Source organism: Ictidomys tridecemlineatus, chromosome 5 (assembly GCF_052094955.1).
Source record: "Ictidomys tridecemlineatus isolate mIctTri1 chromosome 5, mIctTri1.hap1, whole genome shotgun sequence".
In the NCBI taxonomy this organism is placed as follows: Eukaryota; Metazoa; Chordata; class Mammalia; order Rodentia; family Sciuridae; genus Ictidomys; species Ictidomys tridecemlineatus.
Genome location: NC_135481.1, coordinates 69,479,455 through 69,506,852, shown reverse-complemented (window position 1 = coordinate 69,506,852; position 27,398 = coordinate 69,479,455). Strand labels below are relative to the sequence as shown.

The 27,398-nt window shown below is 31.7% G+C and overlaps 1 protein-coding gene across 5 annotated transcripts in view; it reads right to left on the bottom strand.

Annotated features, from left to right (window-relative positions):
- Mdga2 (MAM domain containing glycosylphosphatidylinositol anchor 2) overlaps window positions 1–27,398 on the bottom strand; it is a 760,082-nt gene that overhangs the window by 33,862 nt on the left and 698,822 nt on the right. For all 5 annotated transcript variants that reach the window (XM_005331744.3, XM_021730684.3, XM_078050175.1 and 2 more), the window contains 4 exons: window positions 10,579–10,756; window positions 6,453–6,473; window positions 3,089–3,244; window positions 2,443–2,601 (listed from right to left, as the gene is read on the bottom strand). In XM_005331744.3, coding sequence (XP_005331801.2) covers window positions 2,443–2,601; window positions 3,089–3,244; window positions 6,453–6,473; window positions 10,579–10,756 — 514 coding nt within the window. The remainder of the gene's footprint in view (window positions 1–2,442; window positions 2,602–3,088; window positions 3,245–6,452; window positions 6,474–10,578; window positions 10,757–27,398) is intronic.

Genomic DNA, 27,398 nt, shown 5'->3' with positions numbered 1-27,398 from the left:
GATTTAGCATAAATATGCTTTTGGAAGAAAACCCTAAAAGATTCATACGTACATATAAAGATATTATTTTATACTTTAAAATAAATCAAACTATTCTTAGAACTCAGTAAAAAAATATACCTCTTCTAAGGTAAACTTGGAAAGATGAAAGTCCACAAAATACATTTAAAATAGAGTAAGTGAAATAAAATGTACATGATCAACTACTAAGAAGAACTGGAGGTGAGTTAATCCTACCTTTGTTAATAAAGCAGTCATCAGATAATAAACGACTCTGTGGAGATTAGTTTCCTTTCATAGTTTATGCCATCATAATACCAGGTATGCTTTCTTAGCTTTCTAAGGGCTTTTCTTGTTTACATTTTGTTTCTCAATAATTTTACTCACTCCTACAGATAGATGTATTTTTCTAAATCAAAGATCTTGTGCTCCATGCCTGCACAGAATCTCTGATAATTCACTGTGACCACTAAGCAAGTGTCACATGCTCCGCTGAGCTTTCACGACACTCCCATCAGCCTTCCTGCAGGGTGAACAGGAAGATTCAGGGTTCGTCTCCCCAGGCTGTTATTCTGCTGCCCCTACTTATCAATTATGTTATGAGAATGACAATCAAAATTCTTTCTCAGTTTCTTTATCTGTGAAATAGGATAATTGCTTTAATGAGCACAAATTTATTTGTGAGGTGTCCTGATCCATAATGAGTGCTACAAAAAAGTCAACTACCACTTTGTTATTGCTATTACCGCTATTCATGATTCAAAGTAATCCAAGATTGTGTGTCTGCCTCTGACAGCAGATAGTTCTTATGCCTTCTCATTTAACCAAAGTTTTCTGAAACATGAATTATTATTCCCATGTTGCAGATAGGGAAACTAATAATCAAGCATTCTAACTGACTTCGGTAAAGGCTTATAGTGACTGAGTGCTACAGCCAATATCCAGCCCAGGTCTGTTTACATTGTGTTGACAATGCTTTTCAACTTTACAAAAGCTATCTTTGCAGACTGTCACCTATTGCTACACTGTGAAGAATAGTGGCCATGGGTTTGAATCCCAGCACAGGATTACTTGGCAAATCTTATAAACTTCTTGAGGGTCACTTTTCTCCACTGCAAGAGACGGGCAGTGATGCTTAGTTTTACAAACTCAAATAAGAGGATAACTTAGCTTAAATAGTGTAGTAGCTGATATATATTATGTACCAAATTTTATGAATGCAAATATATATTATTATTTTTATTAATTTATATCAAGACACTAATGTCCTAACTTTCCAAGTATACTTCTTCATTACCAAAGCCTCATTCCTTCCTGAGCTAATCTCTGCCCATTGAAAATATATGCTTTTTGCATATCTAGGAGAAATATTATACTTTTTTAAAAAAACATTGCTTCTTTCTTCACTTAGATACAGATCCACAATTCCTTGTCTAACTTCTATGAGGGTAGATATGTTTCAGTTTATTTTATAATGTGTATGGAGTATAGCTTTTATAGAATATGATATTGCTTTGTAGGGTATGGAACAGAATATTATAAATAAACAGTAACATTTATGCTGCAAATAGTATACATTTTCACATTCATTTGGATTAAGAATAAAAATAGGTTCATAACAGTTCATATTACCTATTTCTAACACACATAGAACAAGTTAACATGTAATGTTAAATAATTAATTTTAAAAATTTTGGTGTTCAGTTCTTTGAATTTTACAATTACACATAAGAATTGGAGACTCATGCAAGGCCCTTGGTTCAATCCGTAGTCCACAAAAACAAAAACAAAAAAAACAGAATTGGAGACATGCATCATGATCTTTCCCCCATCGAGATTTGCTAGATCCACTTTCAGTACTATGTGTTCTTTTAGCACAGTTGTGCATTTACTCATCTCAGCTTTCATTAGTACTCTGTGAGGTCTCTAAAGGCAAGGATGTGTCTTCACCCTTGTGTTCTCTTCAGGATCTACTATGGCCTTAAATTCTAAGTTTTAAGCACACTTTATCAACAAGAAGCTATCATGTCAATATTCCAAATACATGGGTGCAGCAAAACTACTTGTCAACATGACAAAATTCCCTTTCATCATCATTAAGATGCATTGAGTCATTATTTAATCCAATTTCTCTTAAAAAAAAAACAGCCTAAATTATGCTATGTCAATTTCACCAGAAGATCTCCTGAGGAATGAAATTCACTGATGGTCTAGCTGAACTACCATTCTAGAGGAGTGAAGGAATGCTCTAATTTTCAAATTAAAATCTGAATTTTGGAAACTAAATGATGGGAGAAAATTCTTGGCATCTTATTTTGCGATTTGTAGGTAAGTCATTTAAAAAGCCAATGATGGCATTCGTTGACTAAAAATTATTTTCACATGGTGTGAAACAGTTTCTTGCTATTTATTTTACAAGAACAGAACTTCTTGCCATCTCACCTATATGTTGTCCATACATGTGATAAAAGAAGCTGAAACAGTATGCAGTGTTTGTAGGTCCATAAGGATTTTTTGGAGCTATGCTGAAAACAGGGCTGAGAAGTCGAGCCTTTTCACCTTCCAGTCTGGGTCGAGATGTTTCAATGTACATATAGAAACCTTAAAACAGACAAAAAAAGCATTTAAGCACATTATTACTGGGAAACATGAATTTCAAGCCATTGAGAAGTTTTTGAGTTTCCTACAAAATAAAGATCAATAGGAGAATTTATAGCTCATATACATACATATGGATGACCCATGGCAGTGTTAGCATAAAGAATAAATATTCTTTAAACAATCTCTAAATAGAAATATTTAAATTAAAATATACCAAAGCTTCTGGAAAATTAGAATTTTAGAATTGAGTTAGCAAAAAAACAAAACAATAACAACTTTCTGACTTCTCATCTATTTATGTCAGAGAGTTCTGAGAAAAAAAATTGTCTACACACTTTTGAATTATCTAAATTATTGATCCTATAACTAAGATATAATGTTTTATTCCATAATGGTGATATATATGGCTACATACTGTTATAGTTCACGTTTATAACATTTTTCAGATCTCTGATTGTAATGAACACTGCACTGCATACCCTCATACCTTCTTTGGAGCCACTGCGATCAGCATTAGGTCCTGTGTTAGGAGTATATTTTGTATTTCTTGTTGCAGTACTTTGTTTTGTCCAGTCAAAATTATCAGTATCATCTTGGGTGAACAAACAAATGTTACCATCTTCAAATCCACAGTGAAATTCTCCTGTTAAAATTTTTAATTAAATTAACTAAAATTAATTTAAATTAATAACATCACAATATTTATATTAAAAACTTTTCTAACATTATAAAGCAATAACAATAAGACAAATATAAGATCATGATAATAACATCAGAGCCTTAATAGACAATATTATAACTAAACATAAAACTATTGCAATTTTAATAAAAAGGATAGATTATTTTTATATGTTGATCAGTATTATACTGAATAATTAAAACTCAAACCATTTTCCTCAGAAATATCCAGATAATTGAAACATAATTCATGCTTGAATTATGCCTGGAGACTTTTCCTAACTTTTCTTTTTTAAGTATAGAAAGGAAAATTAAAACAAAATTGCAAATTAGAAGATGAGCTTTATTAATTTACCTGATGGCATTTGATAGACTTATACATTGCATTTATAAGTTTTCATGCAGTGTTTAGAGATGCTTTTGTTTTTACCCATTGGCACAAGTGGAAGTTAGCTTAGGGCAAGATAATAACCAATTATTTTGAAAAGCAGTCATCTTTCATATTTATTTGAATGTGGGTTTGCCAAATGTTTGAAATTTACTTGAAGTAAAATAATGAAAAGAACTTTATGATGTGCCTGAAGAGGGATTGGGAATTTTTGGATGCCTACTATACTTTGAGTTCAGATCCGACACAACTTCAGAGATAGACATTTTCAACTTTCTCTAAAATATGGGTGGTAGTAATGTTTCTAGATATCAAAGGTTTTCTTATTGGGATATATTCTGCTTGAAATAAGGTGTAGATAAAAAAGCTGGATAAGATCCACTAGAAACATAATTAAATAGTGTATATGATTAATTGAGCACATTAAACAATATATGTTATTTCATCCAACCTAATGACAACTTTTAAAGAAGTCACAACAATCCTTACACATGAGGTTCACAGAAGAGAAAATGTTGACTAAGTCAGCTGTAACATGGTGAAGTAAAAACACAATTCAGATTCATGGCAATTCACAGATGAGAAACATCTAATAGACTTCAATTTGAGTCCCTCCCAACCCTTGAAATAGGTGAGATTTATTAGATATCCATGGGAATGGAGTCCTTTTTATTCTTATCCCTGAATTAATTGAATCTACTGACACAAACATAAAAGAGAAGGCTTTATTTATAAATTTAAGGAAGACTTTTTGCTGTGTTTTGGTCTGTCCGATCATTGATTTGCCATCTCTTTGTATTAATATTCTATATTCTGTGTAGGTAGTTTACAGGGAATGTAAGTATTTAAGGGAATCTAAATCTATAAATTTATAGATGAACAATATTCCACATTAACTATTAGACACATATTTATGTCACTGATATAAATAAGACACAACCATTAGGAGCTAGTAATCAAAGACATAATGTTGGTGACAGCAGACATTCATATGCAATTGATTTTAAAAAAAATTTTTAGGTACAATCTGAGATTCTTTTAATTGTTGTTTTAGAGTTGTGAAAATTACAGAGCACTGTTTGATTTCAAAAGTTCTCAATTGTTTAATTACATAGTGCATATATGCAAAAAAGAGTTCAAATCACATATATATAGAAGATTTCAGTATTAGATCTGCTGATCAATCTTAATATATGCTATTTAAAATTATGTATAATAATTTTTATAACACTGTTTAATATTTCCTTTTTGTGATTTAATTTTGACATGTTTAAATTATATTTGTGCTTCAAAAATGAAAAAGAATATTTAAAGTCTGAATATATGACTCTCATAGTGAAATTAAGTAATCATATAGCTTATACAAACAACAGAAAGTTATATATGACTAAAATTGTTCATAATTTAGAATATTTAATGTGTGATAGGTTGTTTGCAATATTATAATTAGTAATTCAGACGGGATAAAACTATATGTGCAATATAAATATTTAATTACATCCCTTCATACGTTTTTATGGGGGGTAGATTATTACTGGAGAGGCTTTATCAAAGTTATCACATATAATGACAAAAGGAGAAAAAAAAAACATGATTTGGGACCATGATAATTTTATGATTAGTCTGTTGTTTTAAATGGGATAATTATAAACATATACAAGAAAGCTTATTAATAAAAAGTTTATTGAAATAAAGAATTTTTGATAGATAATAAAAATGCACTGAGCTGTATAAACTTACCAAAAGTCAATGTAATATTAAATATTAAAATATTTCATAAAATGGAAAGTAATAAAATCCATGAGTTTCACAATGACATAGAACTGAGGATTGACTGGATCCTGAATTCTTACTAGTTTCCTAATTACAATACTATTTTGGCAGAGTTTCAGGAGCTACACAGAAGTAAAGATATTTCAAAATTCTGTGTTACATGAGTTCCAAAATTTTACTGTATTTCCCAGATTCCTCCATAAGAGGAGAACAAAGAATAAAAACCCAGGAATAAGAACCCTGGTACCCAGTAACCCTCTTGTGCCCACCTACCCTCTTTGTTCATTTCTTAGAACCTTCAAAAATCTAACTTTATATTAAAAATATAAAGCTCTCAATGATTGATGTGTTTGAGTAAGGTTTCATGGTAAATTGTTTTATTATATCAAAGTTGTTTTCTGAAACTAGTGATGTTTCCACATCTAGGAAACATCTATAGTATATACATACTGTATTTCATGTTGCACTCATTAGAAAAAAGAAAAAGAATTTCCAAAAACTTCAAAAATTAATAAATTTTAAAAATTTATAACTTAAAATAGACAAATATATTTAGATTTAAAACAGTTATTCGTGAAAAAATATCAAACCATCTAAATACCAACTTTCTACATAACCACACTCTTTTATGGCTGCAATATAGAAATTCAAAGAATGAAAATCAAATGAGCCTATAAAAACAATGCAATCTCACAAAGAAAAACAAATAATTTCACAGTTATAGAAAGAGCAAATATTAAGCAGATCCAAGAACAAGTTTCATATTTACATATTTAGGAATATTTATAAATAGAAGTTATCAATATTAATTTGTTTTTATACCATATTTTTGAAATTTAAAATTCACATACAATGCCAGTTCCCCTGATTCTAACAGACTGTGTTTTCATCAAATAAGAACAGTCGCTAAATATTCTTTGTATGTTTATTAGTTGTTGCATATTTATTTATTCATGTTTTATTTTCTTCATTATGAAATACATTGTCATTTTTAAAGTAAAAATATACTTACTCAAATGAGGATTTACTGGAGCTACAAGATAAGAGAAAAAAAGATAATGTTAGCAAGACTTGAATGTCTTTTATGAATAAAATCTGATCAGTCTTTTCAGTGTCTCATAGTTCCTTATCAAAACTTGATGAACTTCCCTACTGTGATCATGGAGAATTATATTTGCAATCCATTTTCTTCTGGAGGGTTGAATGCAATCTAGTTTGAATCTCAGCAATAACAACCTCAAAGTACCAAAGATCAATGCTAAATAACATGGGGGATTTGTTCATTTTTCCAGGAATGGAGTTGTTGACCTTTCATATCTCAGCCAGAATTGTACAAAATCCAGAAATTGAGACTCAGGCTGACAGTAGGGCAACCTGTTATCTAGATAGTTTAACAATGAAAATAATTATCCAACAGAGACTATGCCTTTGTTTTTTATTATATCTATTTCTACTGAGAATAATTTGGCATGTACAAAAATAATAATCTTCATATCATGTCATGTGTTCTATAACAAAAGGTACTTACAAGTCATTTGGTTTAATTAAATTAACACACACCCACTTACACACACATACACACACACACACACAATGCTTTGCACACAGGAAGTTCTCAAGTGATAACTAATTCATTTTGTGTTTGTGTACCAAAAAGAATATGTGTTTCAGAAAATTGTTGCAATATGTGTGAGTAGACTCCAAAAAAGAAATGACTGTATTTTAAATTTTACTGAAACATTAACAAAAACATATCTAACTTACAAGATAAAGTGGTATCTGTATATATATATTGATTAGGCATGTATCATCCTGAGGGAAAATTCAATTCTGATGAAGCAGAACAAAATTATATTCCCCATAATGAAAATGGGCAGTTAATCTACCCTGAAGAATGCTATATTATCATTTTTCTAGTGTTTGCCATTGACCACCTTTATGAAAATTTGCACATTACTAGTAAAGTATAATAATAGGTCAAAACACATATACATGAATGAAGGATATTCATTGTTACATTAATACATTTAGATAAATTTTAAAAAATTGAGTTTCCAATTATTTCACTGTTTCTACACATAAAAGGTAATTCCCATTACCTCTGTTGTTTTTCTTATTCTATATTTCATATTCAAAATTATGGAATAAATGATACAGAGAATGACACAGTAGTTACTCTAAAAGTGAACTAAAATAATGTATTTTCTTGCAAGTCATCAATGCATATTAAATTTGAAAAATAAATTTGTAAAAAATAGTTATTTTATATTGAAAATAATATAAACTAAAAAAATTCTATGTACTATCTTTCAAAGAAGTATCTTTGAATTATAATTAATTCTAAGAAATAATTTGTATATATGCAATCTCTGACTAGAATGAGGTTTGCCTCTTGCTACAATATTTTATCACCCAAATTCACTATATAAACAACACAGCTAACTTAGTGAAAATTTTAAATTCTAAATGTATCAGTGAGTCCATATTTTCCTCTTTCATTTGTATTTACATGGGTGAGTTCTTACAAACACATGTCACAGATTGAATTGTATTCAATCAAATTTCATATGTTGAAGCCTAATCTCCAGTGTAATAATGTATGAGACGGGGGACTTAGGGAGGTAATTTAGGTTAAAGGAAGTCATAGTATGGCCCTAACCTGATGGGACTGATGTCTTTTAAAAGAAAAAGAGGAGTCAGTGAGAAACTGCCCTGTGAGGACACAGAAGGAAAGCAGTCGTCATGAATCCAGGAAGGGGGCGGGGCCTCAATATAAACCAGCCACTGTCCTTGATCACCCAGCATATACAAGTGTGAGGAACTATAAAAAGAGGTAATAAAATTTTGCTTTTTTAATACAGCCAGCCTATGGTATTTCGTTATGGCAGCCCAAGAAGACTAATACAATGCCTATATATCATATGGTTTGCCCAAATCTTTATTATATAAATGTAATTTTAATTAAAATGTTTAATATTTTATATGCATGCCTAAGAATATAAATGTAATTTTTAAAACTCAGAACTATAAGGGATATGTATTTGCTATATCTCTTATTCATTTTAGTTTGCTATCTCAGAATTTTCAGTAAAAATTGATAAGCTTATGAATTTTTTTCTCTCTCTCTTTAAGAAAAGTGATACTCATCTCCTAAACTTGGAACAAAGTGCTAAAGATCATCTGTTACAAGGGCATGAACCCGGGTCACTTCACCATTGTTTAGTTGTGCAGGACATCAATACTTTCTGTGTCCTAATAACTGCGTCTTTGGAAGAAATTGCTACTAATGAAGTTTCTAAAGCCCCACCATAAAACTGTTATTTTATAATTAAGGGCCAGGAAGCATTAATGTTAGATAAAAGGAGGTAATTATTCATATGTTACAAAACATATGAAGTGAAACACCTTAGAAAAATACAGTGGGGTTTTATAGTTGTCTATCTCATAGACTCATGGAGCTCATATTTATGTCACTAATGTAAAAATCCACAAATTTTTGAGGACTTTGTTTAAGATTTACAATGATTTTAATGCTTTTATATTACTTGATTGCCTACAAATATTCTGATCCACATTATATTTCTTAATTTTTAGTGACAATTGAATGTGGATGCAAAAGAGTTTAATAAAATTTTAATAGTTTCACTTTATTTATTATTTTGACAGTATTCACTGTCTCCCTCCTAAGTGCAAAAATATATATTTAGTGCTAAATAAAATAGAAAACTTCAGCAGCAAAGAAAACATTCTATTATCTTCATATGCCAAGCCCTGATAATAAATAATATAAAAGAATAATATTCCACTGAGAGAATGCAACAAATATGAAACATTCTACCAATGATTCACTCAACACTGAAAAATACATTGAAAATTCTGAGGCAGATAGATAGTCTCGTTGAACATTGTAGTCTTAAAATGCATGCAAAGTTCAACTTATAAAATATTAATCTCTTTAATACATTAAAATAATTCCAAATTTTATTACTTTTGTTCTCCCTAGAGCGCTTATTCTGGAAAAACGTTCAAGATCAACTTTTATTTTTTTTCACATTTCTATACTAGCTTCCTATTTTTACTCAAATAGGACATTTAAATAGTAAAAAAAATCATACATATAGTTAAAAATGTAAAGTGTCAACTAGCACACACATACACATTCACTTTTTTACATTAACAAACTGAGAAGAAAAGTGACCACCAACCATAAAAACAACCACCAACAGCCCCCAGTCCCCTTCAACAGATGAGATCACTGTGCTATATTTAGATAGTGGCATATTAGTTAATAATGAAAAGAAATAAACTATGAAGCCATAAAAGACTTGAGAAAATTTAAATATGTATTAAGTGAAATAAGCCAGTGTTTATCACAGTTATGTACTGTTTGGTTGCAACTGTTCAATATTATGAAAAAGGAAAAACTACACAGACAATAAAGAGATCAGTATTGGCCAGTGTTGTAGGAGTGGGAGAGACAGGTAGGTAGAACACAGGGGATTTTAGGGCACTGAAACTGCTCAGGATGATACTGAAATGATACTAAGCACTCCTGAAATACATATATAACTATACAACATACATAATAAATTCTTAGGTAAATATTGACTTTAATAATATCAGTATTCATTAATCAATTGCAACAAAATATAACAATGATGTGAGATGTCAATAGAGGAAATTGGGTCTGGAGGGAGTGCTCTACTTCCTACTTGATTTTGTGTAAACCTAAAACTGCTCTAAAAATGAAGTGTATTAATATTATTAAAAACACACAAACAATTTTGATCTATTTCCTAACTTCTTAATAGTATAAGTTTTAAGGTCATCAAAAATTTGAAAAGATAGCATGCAGATACATTGCATCGTAAAACAAAGAGATTATTGACATCATCACATAGGTTCAGTGTTAACTAAAGTATTATAATATATTTCAACATTGATAAACAAATACTAAAATTTATGGTATTAAGGTCTTTAAGTTGTTTGGGTTTTGCTTGTTTTGTTCACCTGGCAGATAATTCAGAAAAATCAATATGTTAAGTTTTACTTTGTTTCTAAATTTGGTGGATAGTATCAAACTAACATTACAGGCAGTTTATATATAAATAAATATGTTTAAATAAGAGGCCACTTACCACTATATTTGATCACTCGAATTGTCGAATCTCCTTCACCAAATTTGGTGAGAGGAGTCAGTCGGACTTCATAAGCCTCTGGTTTAATTAATTCAGTCAAGTTATATGTAATTAACTCTCCCTTTTGAATATTCCCATTTATTTTAATCTCCTGTTCCCACCAACGCTGCTGTCCAGCCTGAAATAAAAGCAATTATATAATAATTTTTCCAGTATTTTTCTTTAGAGGTACTTATCGTATTTTAGGTAAATGGAAAAACAGTCTGGAAATTTATTAAATAGCAAATTATGTTAGATAAACATATTTTATTAATGTCTAGCTTTTCTATAATGAGCAGAAAACCTGCCAAATTATGAAAGGTAAATTAAATAGATTTAAAGGACTTAAGTCCTTAAGCTATCCAATAGTAAGTAAAATTGGAGAGTTAAAAAAAAAATCCTTGATCCGAAAGTTTGGAGGAATGTTAAATCTACTTCTTATTTAACTTATTCATAGCATATTAGACTCTTGAATACCTGCAACTTCTTTATTATATCAACAAAATATGTATTCCATACATAACAGTTGCTAAGATGTATTGTAGAAATTAGGAACATAAAACAAACAAAACCAATTCCTTGACATCTTCCAGTCTATTAAAAAGAGTGAATAAATATTGAAAAACTTATATAGCCTACAATGATTTCAGAGTCATATAAGCAATGAAGAAAATATGAAAAATGACAATGAGATCAAGAGTGATGGGGGAACATTGGTGTGAGGAATTTTGTGTCCAGGACACCTTTATAAGAAGGATGCTGGGAGTTTCATTACATAAGATGAAAGTTAGGAATTTACCACTGGATCTGCAAGATAGACACATTGGTACCCTTGAAATAAATGATGCCAGTGGAGTAATGAAGATGAAAACCCACCAACATGTGAAAAGAATAATAGGAGCCAGGTGCAGTGGCATACACCTGTAATCCCAGTGGCTTGGGAGGTTGAGACATGAGAATTGTGAGTTCCAAGCCAGCCTCAACAATGCAGTGAGACCCTAAGCAACTCAGCCAAACCCTTCTCTAAATAGCATACAAAAAAGGGCTGAAGAGGAGGATGTTGCTCGGTGATTAAGCACCCATGGGTTCAATCCAAGTACAATAATAAGAAGAATGGGTGTCACTGTACCTTCCACACTAAAAAAATAGAATCTCAGAACTCAGGAAATTTTACAGGACTCTTTATATAAACTGTTCAGGAAACAAGTCATTCTGATCTTATACAAACCTTCCAGAGATTTAAAAAAATATATTAATAATTCCTTAACTAATTTCATTTAAATAAAAAACATTAAAGGCAGTATAATAAAAACAATTACATACATATAAACCAAATTTATCCATGTAAGATTGGAAATGTAAATTTATTAGATGCCATGCATGATGCATCCAAGCTGATTAACTTTACAAGTAGGCAAGAATTGTCCCCATTGCGTGTGCATGTATAATACTCTCTGTATTTAGATATATATTAAATATATTTGTTTTATAATATGTTTTATGCTACTTTTCATATTTTAAATATATGATGATGTTCTTCTTGATGTTTTGTTCTTTGTATTTACTTGGGGTTTTTTGGGCTATGTGCTGATCATGTGGCTTAACATTCTATCACGGATGGTTCTTTGAGATTACGACAAAGACATTTGCTTTAGAGGTGTTCCTTTCTTCTGACACATTCCCGAGGGCATCAACAGTGTGGTTCACTTTTACTTTGATTGTGAAACCCTTTGGTATCACAGATTAAAGTGGAGAAAATGATGCCTTGCTTTCAGTGGGCCTTGGGTTTTCATTCTTGTCTGCCTCAAAACTGCAAACCATTGTGAATCAAAGTTCAAGTTTGAGTGAGTTGGTGGACAGCTGAGGGCAAAAGCATTTTCAGTAGAAAATTTGTTTATTCCTTTAGATTTCCACTTTCCTTTAGATTTTTTCCTGGTAATTTCTCTCTCTCTGTCTGTCTCTCTCTCTCTCTCTCTCTCTCTTTCTCTCTCTCTCTCTGTAAGTGTGTGTGTGTGTGTATGTGTGTATGTGTGCGTGTGTGTGTGTGTGTCTTTCTCTATGCACACATAAACATGTAAAACTTTATATGTACACACATTGACACACAGGCAAACACATACATGCTGTATGTATGTATGTGTGTATGTAAGTATGTATTCATATATCTATATATTTGTTTTCTGAAGGTGAGGTATTCCTACTTATATAATCTATACTGTTCTCTATCTGGAAATAAAAATCTCAAATATGTAAGTTATTCTCACATTTTATGCAAAGAACTCAGTCTCAGGAAGATCAAATACATAATTTTAAAAGGCAAAACAGAGGTAAATATGTTTAATTTAAATATTGTGCAACACATACCTATATTAAAACATAACCTGGTAGGTACCTCTTTAATTTGTACATTTTTAGTGTTTTATGTATCATAAAAAACTTAAAAACTGTTTTGCAGTACTAGGGATTGAACCCAGTGTTTCATGCATGCTAGGCAAGTGATCTACCACAGAGCTATATCTTCACACATCTTAATTTTATTTTGAGACAGGATCTCAGTAAATTGCCAAAACTTATGATCCTCTCTGCTTCCTGAGTAGCTGAGATTACAGGCTTGCACCACCATGCCCAGCAATTTTTTTATTTTAAGAAAAAAAAATTAAAATGGATAAATCACTTGGGAAAAACCAAAGAGAATATCATTATCACCTCAAGTAATAGATTGTTTTCTTGAACAGAAAAGTGTGGATCATAAAGAAAAGCTAAAAATTTGGTCAAACATGAAATTAATGTTAAATTTAAAATTTTAATTTAAACATTTGTTTTCATCAGTATTCTCCATTAAACAGGAAAAATACAAGCCAGAACACTGAAGAAGATATTTGTAACATATAAAATTAATATATTAAAAACTCCTATAACTGAATAAGACAAAGAGTTCAGTAGCAAAAGAAGCCAAAGAAGAACAGGTATTTCATAGATGAGGAAACTCCAATAACTAATTAGGGAAAAGTCTCAACTCTCATAATGCCCCAAGGAAACAGAAATTTAAACAACACTAGTTTCCATCATCAGATAAACAAAAAAAAAATTTAAAAGCAACAATATTCAAGTTTGGTATAGATATATGTAAATTAATGAGACTTTTTATGACTGTCAGGCCAGTGTGTAAAGGATGGGAAATGAGTGAGTTTTTATCCCACTTACAAGCTAAAGAGCCTACAATAGAATAGTGAGTATACACAGAAGACTGGAGACAATTCCCTCAAGGAAAAAGATTCATGGCACAGCAAAGTCACTCAGGGTCCTCTACTACAGATTTTTCAGTAGGAAATTCATTTATTCCTTTAGATTCCCACTTTCATTTAGATTTTTGGAGGATTCTTTCTGTGCAAATGACCTTGAAAAGATAGGCTGCCATGAAAGGGCAAATAGAGCCTCTGTACAAGATATACAGAAACTATGAGAAAAAACTGTCTTCCAAAAGTATACTTGATGAATATGTAAACTGCTATAAGTTTTCAGAGCGATTTATCAATAAAAACAACGGTGTTATATAAACTCTTAAATTTACAATTAGGGATATTCATAACACAAAAGACAAAAAAATGATCTAAACATCCATCAACCAGGTAGAAAGATCAAATTATACACAGCTTATGAGATGGGCTGCAAAATAAAGCATAGAAAAGGAACATAAGCTGCACATATTGACATGGTTGGATTTTGGAAAAGTAATGTTGAGATTACATTTATTTTGAAGCAAACATAAGATAAAATTTAATTTTAAATCACATATTTTGAAAAGGGACACATAGATAAGTACTCAAGTAAAAAGAAATGCAGAGGCATGGTGAAGACTGATACCAAATTATACTATGTACAAAATTAATATGCCACAAGGAATGGTCACTTTCACCTTTATGTATATCTATAAATCCCTAATTAAGTAAAAGTATAAAGAATAGTAGGAAGACCAATAAAATAACCAAAGGGAAACAGGAAGAGAAAAAGGGGAACAGGAAGAGGAAGTACTGGAGACTGAAGTGGAACAAACTGTAATCCATGACTGTATGATTACATTAGGATGAATCTAAATATTATGTATAACTATAATGTATTAATAAAGACATTAAAATTTTAAAGGAAAAAATGACACTGGCTACATGGTTAGGGGAGTGTCAAGAGAAGGGGCAATTGTGAGATGGAAATAGAGTTTGGTGATTTTTCTTTTAGGTTAATGATAGATATACAAATCATGATTATATTATTTTATTTAATTGCTTTTAAATTTTAATTTGTTATATATGACAACAGAATGCATTACAATTCATAAAATATATAGAAAATAAAATTTTTCATATCTCTGGTTGTACACAAAGTAGAGTCACATCCTTCATGTCTTCATACACGTACTTAGGGTAATAATGACCATCGCATTTCACTCTCTTCCCTACCCCTATTCTCCCTCCCTTCCACTTCCTCCCCTTTTCTCCTTTGCCTTATCTAGAGTTCACTTAATCCTCCCATCCTCCCTACCCCCTGCAGCATATTATGAATCAGCATGGGTGAATCAGAGAAAACATTTGGCACTTGGTTTTGTAGGACTGGCTAATTTCACCTAGCATTATAGTCTCCAGCTCCACCCATTTACCTGCAAATGCCATGATTTTATTCTCTTTTAATACTGAGTAAGATTCCATTGTGTATACACCATGTTTTCTTTATCCATTCATATACTGAAGGACATCTAGGTTGGTTCCACAGCTTAGCCATTGTGAATTGTGCTGATATAAACATTAATGTGGCTGTGTTCCTGTAGTATGCTGTTTTTAAGTCCTTTAGGTATAGAATGAGGAGAGGGATAGCTGGGTTAAATGGTGGTTCCATTCCCAGTTTTCCAAGTATTCTCCATACTTCTTTCCATATTGGCTACACCAATTTGCAGTCCCACTGGAAATGCATGAGTATTTCTTTTCCCCTACATCCTTCTCAACACTTATTACTGTTTGTAATCTTGATATCTGCCATTCTGACTGGAGTGAGATAAAATCTTAGAGTAGTTTTGATTTCCATTTCCCTAATTGCTAGAGATATTGAACATTTTTTCATATATTTGTTGATTGATTATATATCTTCTTCTGAGAAGTGTCTGTTCAGCTCCTTGGCCCATTTATTGATTGGGGTATTTGTTTTTTTGGTGTTAAAATTTTTGAATTCTTATATAGAGATTAGTGCCCTATCTCATGTGCATGTGGTAAGAATTATTCCCAATTAGTAGGCTTTTTATTCTCCTCATTGGTTGTTTCTTTTGCTGGGAAGAAGCTTTTTAGATCCATCCCATTTATTGATTCTTGATATTAATTCTTGCACTATAGGAATCTTTATGTACATCAGTGATAAATCCTCTGAAAGGGAAACAAGAAAAAAACTACTCCATTTACAATAGCATCAAAAAATATAAAATAAAATACTTGGAAATCAACAAAAGAGGTGAAAGACCTCTGCAATGAAAACTACAGAATGCTAAAGAAGGAAATTAAAGAAGACCTTAGAAGATGGAAAGATCTATCTTGTTCTTGGATAGGCAGAATTAATATTGTCAAAATGACTATACTACCAAAAGCACTGTACAGATTTAATACAATTCCAATCAAAATCCTAATGACATTTCTCACAGAAATAGAAAAAGCAGTCATGGAATTCATCTGGAAAATTAAGAGACCCAGAATAGCTAAAGCAATCCTTAGCAAGAAGAGTGAAGCAGGTGGCATTACTATACCAGACCTTAAACTATACCACAGGGCAATAGTAACAAAAATAGCATGGTATTGGCATCAAGATAGACTTATAGACCAATGTTACAGAATAGAGGACACAGAGACTAATCCACATAGTTACAGTTATCTTATATTTGACAAAGGTGCCAAAAATGTACATTGGAGAAAAGATAGCTTCTTCAACAAATGGTGCTGGTAAAATTGGAAATCCATATGCAATAAAATGAGATTATATTATTTTATATGTGCCTGAAATGTTACTCTTTTTAAAACAGAATTGAGAAATAAGAGTTATAGATGAGCAATTCTGAATTTTCCTAGAAAAATCTTTTGTTTGGTGTTTCTGATTTTTTTTTCTTTACTGATGTTTCTTACGTTTGGACATGCATAAGAGTTACTGGGTGACCTGTTACTAACCAAAATGCCAAGTGTCGACCAATGGAATTGTATTTCAATGATGCTTAAGCTACATATTGTGAAGCACAGCTTAGTCTTGCAAGATCATCTCATTACTACTAGTAGCGGCTTCTAACATTTCTACATTGATCAATTGTATGTTCAGATTAGGTAATTAATAATAAAGATAAACTATATATACCTTAGTCCTTATTCTGTGCCAGCTATTATGTTAATTGTTTCATACTTAACAATCCACCACTAATAGCAGTAGGTAGGAATGTACAGTAGCTTTATTTTACAAATAAGAAAACTAAAGCAGAGGGAAGGTAAAGTAACCCTAAATATCTGTAAGGCTATACAGCTGCAGAGTACAGCTCTAAAACCTGTTATTCCCCAAATGACTTTTTCTGGGATATCAGTTTCCTTTGCAAAATACCCCCAATTTACTGCTCCCTTAGTTGTTTTTACCATAGCTATTATATATTTAGTTACAATACACTTACAATAGTTCTTTTCCCACATAGGTAACTAGCCATATACAACTTCTTATTAATTTTTATACTTATAGTATCTGGTCATTAACTTTATCATGATGTGTTTGGATTAAATTCTAGAATACAGTGTATATATGTAACCAGTCTCCCAGGAGTGTAGCCAGATTGCTAAGTTATTTCAGTGATAACTGCATATAGTCACTGAATTTACTGGCAAATTCAGGCAAAGAATATAAAAGACATACTGGAGAAGGATATAAACCTAATTCCAAAGAAAGTACTTATCTTTCGTAGATAATTGTGCATAATTAATAGTAGACACTGCAAAGTTTCTGTCTGTTCTGGAAGCTAAAAATTCTATAAAATAATGTAAATAATTATTTCACTATTTATAGATTTTTAAAAAATTTTTATATATGAGCTAAAGCCAATGTGCTGATATTTCAAAAGATGGAGAAAAGCAGTTTAAACATAAATACATATAAAGAATAATTTGACTTTTTACTAGTATCTAAAGATATGCAAGTTTAATCAAGGTATATTTTTCTGTGTTAATATAGGTTTAATACCACTCAATATTTGTATTACATCCTAAGGGAGAGACTGTAGGTATTCTGTTGTTATAATGAAATGTTCTACTCAAGTAGTTTTAGTTGGTAGATACATTGATGTTGTTACTTATTACAAACTCCAAAGTACATAACTTCATATGTGCATAAAAAAGGAATGTTTGATTTCAAGTCTTTAATTTAAAGCTGTAATGAAAGTATATACTTCAGTAGTTGGAGAAATAAGCAATTAAATACTTCATATTGTATATCAGTGAGCTGTGCAAAATGGAAAAATGGAAAACTAAATGCAATGTTTGCACATACACAAAAGAAAATGCAAAATCATTCTACTTCAATAATGTAAAACTGTAACATCCTCAAAAAATGTGGATCTAAACCTAACTACACATGACAGTCCCAGATCATACCTGTAAGCATGGTGATAGGAAAGCAAATATTAAAATATTTTTATATCAATTAACGTTCCACTTTTAAATTTCTCACAAGATATTTGTTCCTTTCATATAATTAGGGGGTAAACTTAAAGCCCCCAAATTACAACCTAGGAGGCTTTTTATTAAAAGCTGTAATGTATTATTTTTATCACAGAGGATAAAAAAAGGATATTGCTGAAAAAATCTCAGGAGGAAAAATCATACCGAATTTTCCCTTAATTTTACAAAAAAAAAAAAATAGCTTGTTAAAGCAAATTAAGCAAAAAGTTTTGACCAGAGACTTTGAAATGTCAAAGGGAAAACAGTTGCCATCTTTTCTTTTGGACTGTGGCTCTTTTCAGCACCATCACAATGTACACTGAAAAGTACTGCATTTGTGAGAACCTCAAAGAGAAAAGGGAAAAAACCAAGTGAATACAAGACATATATACCCATAATTATTCTCCTTATTTTAATATAACTCTATAAGAGAAATATTGATATTCCCTTTTTACAAGAAAATGCTATTCTTCTTTACCAGCCACATGACTAGAGAAAATTAAGGGAGGATATTAGATATTCAGGTATTATAGACCCTAAATCCTGTATTCTTATGACTATCCCACAGAATATAAACTCTTAAAGATATGTTTATGAGTTATAATAAAATTCCTGTATAGTCACCAATAAAAGATAGATGACATAGATTTAAGATGGAGTATTGTGTTAATAACTCCCTTTGGGGGAAAGGAAATAATAAATTACATATCATTAATGGACTTTATTTCTATTTTAAATGAATTAAAACACATTTATCCATCTAATTATATATCTTTCTTCTTTCATTACCAAAAGAAGTATTATCTTCTTCATAGTCCATTTAAATTCTTCTGAAGAGTTACTTTAATGCAATTATGGAAATATTTTGCTTATCATATTTTGCTCAAGATTTTTATACCTTTAGAGAAGGCAGTGTCTTTTTAAGATATACAACTGTTTATTAGTTTTGATCTGTTATATCTTTGGAAGCTTGCATTATCATACCTAAATTATAGTTAAGTAGCATTCCTTGAAAGTCAGCCTTAGGTTTTGACAGACTGATTTATGACTAGTCCCTCAAAAGATTGCCTTGATGTTTACTGAAAGAAAATTAGATGCTATCCCCCTCAAACATATGAGGGCAATATGCCTTGCTTTTTGTTGTACTTCCATTGTCATAGATGTGATAGGTCACTGCCAAGTGCAAACAGTTGTCAGCTTGCATTGTATATTAGATTGCAATAAAAAAATTAGGATCTACATTTAAACAAAATTCCAAAGTGTAGTATGCTCCAGTATAAAAAAATGCAGCTAAGGTAATACAACTGACAAGTAATATTAACCCTTTTATAAGTCTAAACAGCTAGTTAGGTACATCCATTATTTGAAGAGAGTTCAAACCATAATTTTCTTGCTATTGAGATCTATAAATTGAAATGTAAAATATCCAGAATTCCTGATTCCAAAAGTGAAAGAATATAACATAAAATTACTGGGCAGTAGAGAGCTATATTAAGTAGCAATTAGTGAAGGTACCGATTTCATAACCACCTGTTTGCTTCTTCTAAGAAAAAATATTTTTATTTTTAAAATTAAATTTTATCTGATTTATGATGACAGAAAATGAATTCTTACTGATTCAATGTAAACTATATGTTTGCGATTTCAACCTGATAAACTCAGGTTTTAACCTCAATCACTCTGAGCACAAAGAAGTATCTAGAGAAGCAGGGGCAGCACAATGCCCAGCTGCAATGCATCTCAACCTGGTGGCATAAAGGGTGTTTATGATTTGAGATTCCTATTGATATTCTCTCAGACTTATCCAACTTTATCTAGTCTTCCTTGATCTATTCTAGCACTTAATGTTTGTTTATTGTGTTGTTGACACTGCCTGGCTCTTGGTGAGTAGGTCATTTCAGTCTATGTCTTTCTTGGGCAAATCATAAGACCTTTAGGTCTAACAGCATTATCTCTGCCCTTTTTCAGATATTTGGTGGATCCTGTCTGCTTCCCTAGTACCACAGAGTTGCAAAGAACTGACCAGGTATCATTCCCTGAAAATCTGACTCTGTTTACCCTACTATGCTACTTGAGAACCCCCGGGTACAGGCCAAAGCTCCAAGGCTAATCTTTAAATCATCCTAACCTTATAGGTTGGAAAGCAAGCCACCCCTTCCACCCTCAAGAGGAAACTTGATGCCTTTCTCAGAGAATAGTTCTTAGACTCACTCTGTTGCTCTTCTCTTCCTTTTACTAACATATTTCCCTTTACCATGCCTGGGGACTCTGTGTTTGCACTAGGAATTTCATTCACTATTTTTATTCCTGACATACGGAATTTCGGAGCTCAACCTTTTTTTCTACCTCACTCATGTTCTGCTTACTTCCACCACCTTGACCTCCATTTGGCTAAAGCCTGTACTTTGAAGGCTATGGTTTTTTGCTTGAATTTTATAAAATCTATTCAAAACTCATTTGCCTCTTGTTTTGTGCAGGTAGTTGTCTGTGGAAGATAAATCCACATTCCTGGCCCATAAACCACAACCTTCTCTGTTGTAATTTTAAATAATGAAGGAGCAGTTGATCAAGAGAATAATAATAAAAATATATATTTGTTAGCATTTCAAATTCCCAACAGCCTCTTGCAATCAAACATTTTAACTTACATAGTAAACTGTGGTCAAGTGCTGAGTATCTTGAAAATTATTCCCTGTAGTATTTCCTATTTACATTTCTTTTATCAATAATTACAATAATTTTCTATTATCAAGAATGACGTAAATTAGATATGCAGGCAGAAGATCTAGCAAATAACTCTGGTAGATAAAAGAAATGCCTTGCAAATAAACATTATTTTAAAGAAAAAAATAACTTAAGCATCATGCACACATAGCAGTTATCTGTGACAAACTAGTGATATCCTTGCTCAGTGTGCATAGGAGTGGAAATAATAGAAAGAGCCAGGTGTGGTGGTACATCCAGAGGCTGAGGCAGGAGGATCACAGGTTTCAAGCCAGCCCCAGCAACTTAGCTGAGGCAGTAAGCAATCTAGTGAAGCCTTGTCTCTAAATAAAAAATAAAATGGGTTGGGGATGTGGCTCAGTGGTTGTACGTCCTTGGGTTCAATCCTCAGTAACAAGAATAAAAAAAAAAAAAAGAAAAGAAAGAAAAGACACAGAAAAAGTAGAAGAAAAATATAACATAAATCTCTCTAAATATGTAGAATATGTGACAATGTTAAAAATTCAGTTCCAGGAAAATGAAGAAAAATATTAGAATAGAACTTTGAACAAAAGGTGGCCCTTTAGCATGTGAAAAAAGTCTTGCTTCTGTAATAACTAAAAGTTAAGTAAAAATGTTACGTATGGGCTTTGCATTCTTGTAAATGAGCCTAGCATTTTATTCTATAGTGTTTAGTACAAACTATTAGGTGACCTAAAGTTACATTCCAAATGTGACAGTCTGAAGCATATTAGAAGAGCTGTATGGCAATAATTTACATATAGTTAATATTTATTTAGTGATTACTATAAACTAGGATCTGTTATGAGTGAGTTATTAGTAAACTTAATTCTTATATTCTTATATTTTAACCCATTCTATTAAAATGTATAGATTTTTGTTTCTAAATATAAAAATTTCTATCAGAAGTAAAGTAATAAAAATAAGGAGAATAAGGTTAAAGATTACATCTTGGGAAGAATATAGAACAATGTTCAAATGAATTTTGTTATTCCTACATCTTCCTGTCTCTTCACATGACTATTTTATGTCCTTTGTAACATTTGAAATATATTTAAGAACACTAAGCTTAGATGTTATTATGGTTTGGATATTAGGTGTCCCCCAAAAGCTCAAGTGTGAGGCAATGCAAGACAGTTTAGAGGTGAACTGATTGGGCTGTGAGAGACTTATTTCAATCTGTGAATTAATACTCTGATAGAGATTAACTGAGTGGTAATTGAAGGAAGGTAGGGTATGGCTGGAGGAGGTAGGTTATTGGGGGTGTAACTTTGAGATGTATATTTTTATCCCTAGTGAGTGGAGTCTCTCTGTCTGTGCTTTCTGATTATCATGTCCCGAGCCACTTTCCTCTACCACATACTTCTGCCATAATGTTCTGCCTCATATCAGACTCATATCAGGCTGTCTATGGAATGAGACCTTTGAAACTATGAGTCCCAAAATAAATGTTTTCTCCTCTAAAATTGTTCTTGTCAGGTCTTTTGGTCATAGCATTAAAAAAAGCTGATTAAAACATTAGGAATGCTTGAGGAAACTTCTTTTTTTTAATTTAATTTGCAGAATACTTTTTGTCTTAAGTTATAGTAACATATTTTTCTGTTATATGTAGTTAATGAGTAACAAATTTCAAGATAAATTATAATCATGATTATGCAGACTACATTTGTAACATTATTTAAATACATGGCATGAGAGTTTTAGGCTTTTAATAAACAGGGCATATGAGGATGAATCTTCAATAAATTATCTTTATTTAGTTTAGAAAAGAACAGTTTCCTTTTGTGTAAAGAATAGGACATGTACACAATTTCAATAACTACAATTTCATCATCCAAAGCATTCTCTGATTATGGATATTTTCAATAATGAAACTTCAAGTTTCATTGTAAGTATACTATAATTATAGAAAAACATTTTAAGACTTAAAAATGGAAAAAAACAATTTTGAACTTTTGCAAGCTTCCTATCTAAACTTAAACAAGGAAATGTGTCATGGAGTAGAATAGAATGCAGGTGGCTCTGGCTCAGAATAACTGTACTTAGGTCATAAGCAGGCTAATATACCCCCACCTGTAGGAAGTCTCAAAATAGAAGTGATGATTGTATTAAAAAGGGCATCTGAGTTTCTTTGAAGAAATATAATGGAAAAAGTATGATTACAAAGAAATAGCAATCAAGCTAGAATGCAATTGGCATAGAAATAGATATAAACTAGTGAAACAGAATAAGGAACTCAAGCATACACAGCTAATATTTTACAAGGCCACCAAGAAGACACAATGGAGAGAAGATAATCTCTTCAGTTCACAGAGTTGAGCAAACTGGATTTTCAGTATGCAAAAAAAAAAAAAGAAGATACTGAGTAATTATATGATCTATTAAAACAATTCAAAAGTGATTAAATCCAAAGACATAAGACTTGAATCCACGTCCTAAGAGGAAATAGGAGAAAAATTCTTTGGTATTAGTTCTGGCAAGGACTTTTTGGATGTCTCACAAAAATCACCAAGCTATATGATATACTAAGAATACATGAAACTAAAAATATTATGTCTAGCAAAGGGAACAATAAACAAAATTGAAAGGTTTGACAAAGACATTTGTAATCCATACATCAGACAAAAGGATACATATGTAAATTATGTAAGAAATTCACATAACTCAATAGCTAAAATGAAAATAAGCCCAAATAATCCAACAAAAATGTGGCAAAAAACATAGATTGAATAAACATTTCCCCAAAAAATAAATAAAAGTAGACAAAGGTTTATGAAAAGGTGGTCAACATCACTAATCACCAGGGACATCCAAATCAAAACTACAGGAGCTATTATGTCACACCTGTTAGGATGGCTACTCTCCAAAACACAAGAGATAATGTTGGCAAGGATTTATAAAAATGTTGGCAAGGATTTAGAGAAAAGGAAATTCTTCAGTGCTACTAGTGGGAATGTATATTGGTACAGCCACTGTGGAAAAACAATATGGAGGTTACTAAAGAAGCTAAAATAGATAATATGACCTAGAAATCTCTTTTCTGAGTATATAACAAAATGAAATAGAATCACTACCTGGTGACACCTGCATGCCCATGTTCATTGAAGCATTATTCATAATAAATGAGATTTGGCAACAATCTAAGTCTCCATCAGTGATAAATAGATCCAATGTATAATATGAGGACAATAATCAATAATCAATAATGTGTTGTATACTGGAAATTTGCTAGACACATAGATGTACTCATGCACACATAGTAACTATGTGAGATGATGAATATGTTAAGTTGCTAAACTATAATAATAAGTTTACTTTGCATATCAAAACATTATATTTTATTCCTTAAATATATATTTTACAAACACATTAAATGTATTAACAGTACATCCACCTTTTAATACAGTTCTCCTTTACTTATGATGTGGTTGCATCCCAATAAACTCTTGTAAATTCAAATATTGTAAGTAAAAAACACATTTAACATAACCTAGCCTACCTAATGTTATATTTGGCAATGGAGAATACTATAGAAGATCAGCTATTATTTATTCTCATGGTCTCATGGCTTGGCTCCTTGCTGCATCCTATCATCATGAAAGAGTATCACATAGCACATTGCAAGCCCAGTAAATGGTAAAAGTCAACGTTTTGTTTCTACTGAATGTATCTCTCTTTTGCACCATTGCAAAGTTGAAAAATCGTAAGTCAAAGCATTCTAAGTCATGTTCTATTGCTCTGTATTAAATTTCTAGAAACAAATTTGACAGCTGTATTTCTTTAAACAATCATGTAAATACCTAAATAGATTGAGTTTATTTACTATTCTCTTTTATGATTTTTGTGCAAACAATACTGTCAGGCTCCTTTCAATTCACTGTAACCCCAGCTAGTAGGTTGCCTAAGTGATCACTTCTATGTAACACATTCGGGCCTTATTCCACTACCAGACATCAGATAGGCTAATGTTTTAAGGATAAACTTGATTCATTTTACACAATTTATGGAACTGCAGTTTGGAATAATGTAAATTCTCAACTGAAGTATTTTTATTTACTAAGAAGTGTAAAAAAATAGTTATCAACTTTTTTAGGATTCATTATTACCAAGTATTTTGCTCCAGAGTTTACTTGTTATTTTAATATAATCTTCTAACAATTCATTGGGGTAATATTGTTATCTTTAGTTTTTCAATTGAGGAAACTGATTAACATTCTCAGGTCACATAATTGTTAATAAAGAGGTGATGCAGGAATGCAAAACTGGACAATTTCAAAGCCACCCTCTTAATTTTGACCACGACTCTTCATTTCCTACTTTTACATTTAATGTTTTGCTTTCATAGGTTTTCCTGAGCAAGATGAACTTTACTCACATTACCTTAGAAATATCCTAATGAATTTTTCCATGTGGAAGACCTAATTATGTTTACATAGTAATGGGAGATAGACAATGAAACAAATCTATTTTCAGGGTAATGTTAATCCTTATTATGGTTTGATATGATACCTCCAAAATCTCATGTGTGAGACAGTGCAAAAAGGGTTAGAGGTGAAATGATTGGGTTATAAGAGTGTTAACCTAGTCAGAGCATGAATTCCCTGATAGGAATTAACTGGGTGGTGACTATAGGCAGGTAGGAGGGGATAAAGGAGGTGGATCATTAGGAGACGGCCATTTTGGGCTTTATAATTTGCCTCTGGAGAGTGAAACTCTACTTCCTGGTGCCGTATCCCCAGTTGCTTTCCTCTGCCACATACTTCCACCTTGAAGTTCTGTCTTACCTCAGGCCTCAAGGAATGGAGTCAGATGTCTATGAACTGGAATCTCTGAAACATGAGTCCCCAAATAAATTTTTCCTCCTTAAAATTGTACTCGTGAGGTCTTTTGGTCAAAGCAGCAAAAAGCTGACTAAAACGGTCTTTCAAAAAGCTTTTGATTTTTTAAGACCTAGGAATTCAAGTGAATTCCAACTCTATTTTGTAATTTTTTATACAGTTTGTTTCAAATCTGCAAATATTTTCTCTGTTTATGCTGAGTCTGTACTCATAACTGTTACATAAATTAGTGGGTGACAGGATATAACATATTGTCTCAGGATAGAATGTGTTTGATAATTGACATATCCCCTCAACCATGTGTTTATAACTTCCATTTGTTAAAACAATGTTGAAAACCACCCAAGAGACTATGTATAACAGTAAAAAAATACTCATTTTTAGAAAATTAGATGTTACTATGAAAGTAAAACTTGTGTCCAATCAAGTTTGGAAATAAAACAAGTAAAATCATTTTCTTCTCATGCTTGGATCAGCAGGTGAAAGGACACCTCAACCTAAAGATTATTTTGTTTTAGACTAACCTTGATAAATTGGAATAAAGCAGCTCCTCCAGCATCCTTTTTCATAAATTAGATTTTCCATTAAGTACAAATGGATGAGTAGTTAGATTTTGAGTATATATGGTTTTTAGTTTTGATTAATCTTGATCTCTCTGATGTAATATATGTTAATTTCATATAGAGCACTAATCTCCAGGATATATAAAGAACTCAAAAAACTTCACACCAAAAAAAAAAAAAAACAAAAAAAAAACCCACAAATAACCCAATCAATAAATGAGCTTAGGAGCTGAATAGACACTTCTCAGAAGAAGATATACAATCAATCAACAAACGTATGAACACATGTTCAACATCTCTAGTAGCTAGAAAAATGAAAATCAAAACTACTCTAAAGTTTCATTTCACACCAATCAGGATTGCAGTTATCAAGAATACAAACAATAGTAAGTGTTGGCGAGGATGTGGGGGGAAAGGCACACTCATATATTGCTAGTGGGACTGAAAATTAGTGCAACCAATCTAGAAAGTAGTATGGAGATTCTTTAGAAAACTTGGAATGGAACCACGAACCACCATTTGACCCAGCTATCCCACTCCTCTGAGGTCTATACCCAAAGGAATTAAAAGCAGCATGCTACAGGGACACAGCCACTTCAATGTTTATAGCTGTACAATTCACAATAGCTAAACTGTGGAACCAAAGTAGATGCCCTTCAATAGATAAATGGATAAAGAAATCATGGCATATACACACAATGGAATATTACTCAGCATTAAAAGAGAATAAAATTATGGTTTTAGCAGGTAAATTGATGGAGTTGGAGACTATCATGCTAAGTGAAGTAAGCTTATCCCAAAAAACAAGGGCAGAATTTTCTCTCTGATAAGTGGATGCTGATCCATGAGGAGGAAGGGTGGTAGGAAGAATGGAGGAACTTTGGTTGGTCCAAAGGGAGGGATGGAAGGGGAAGGGGCATGGGGGTAGGAAAGATGGTAGA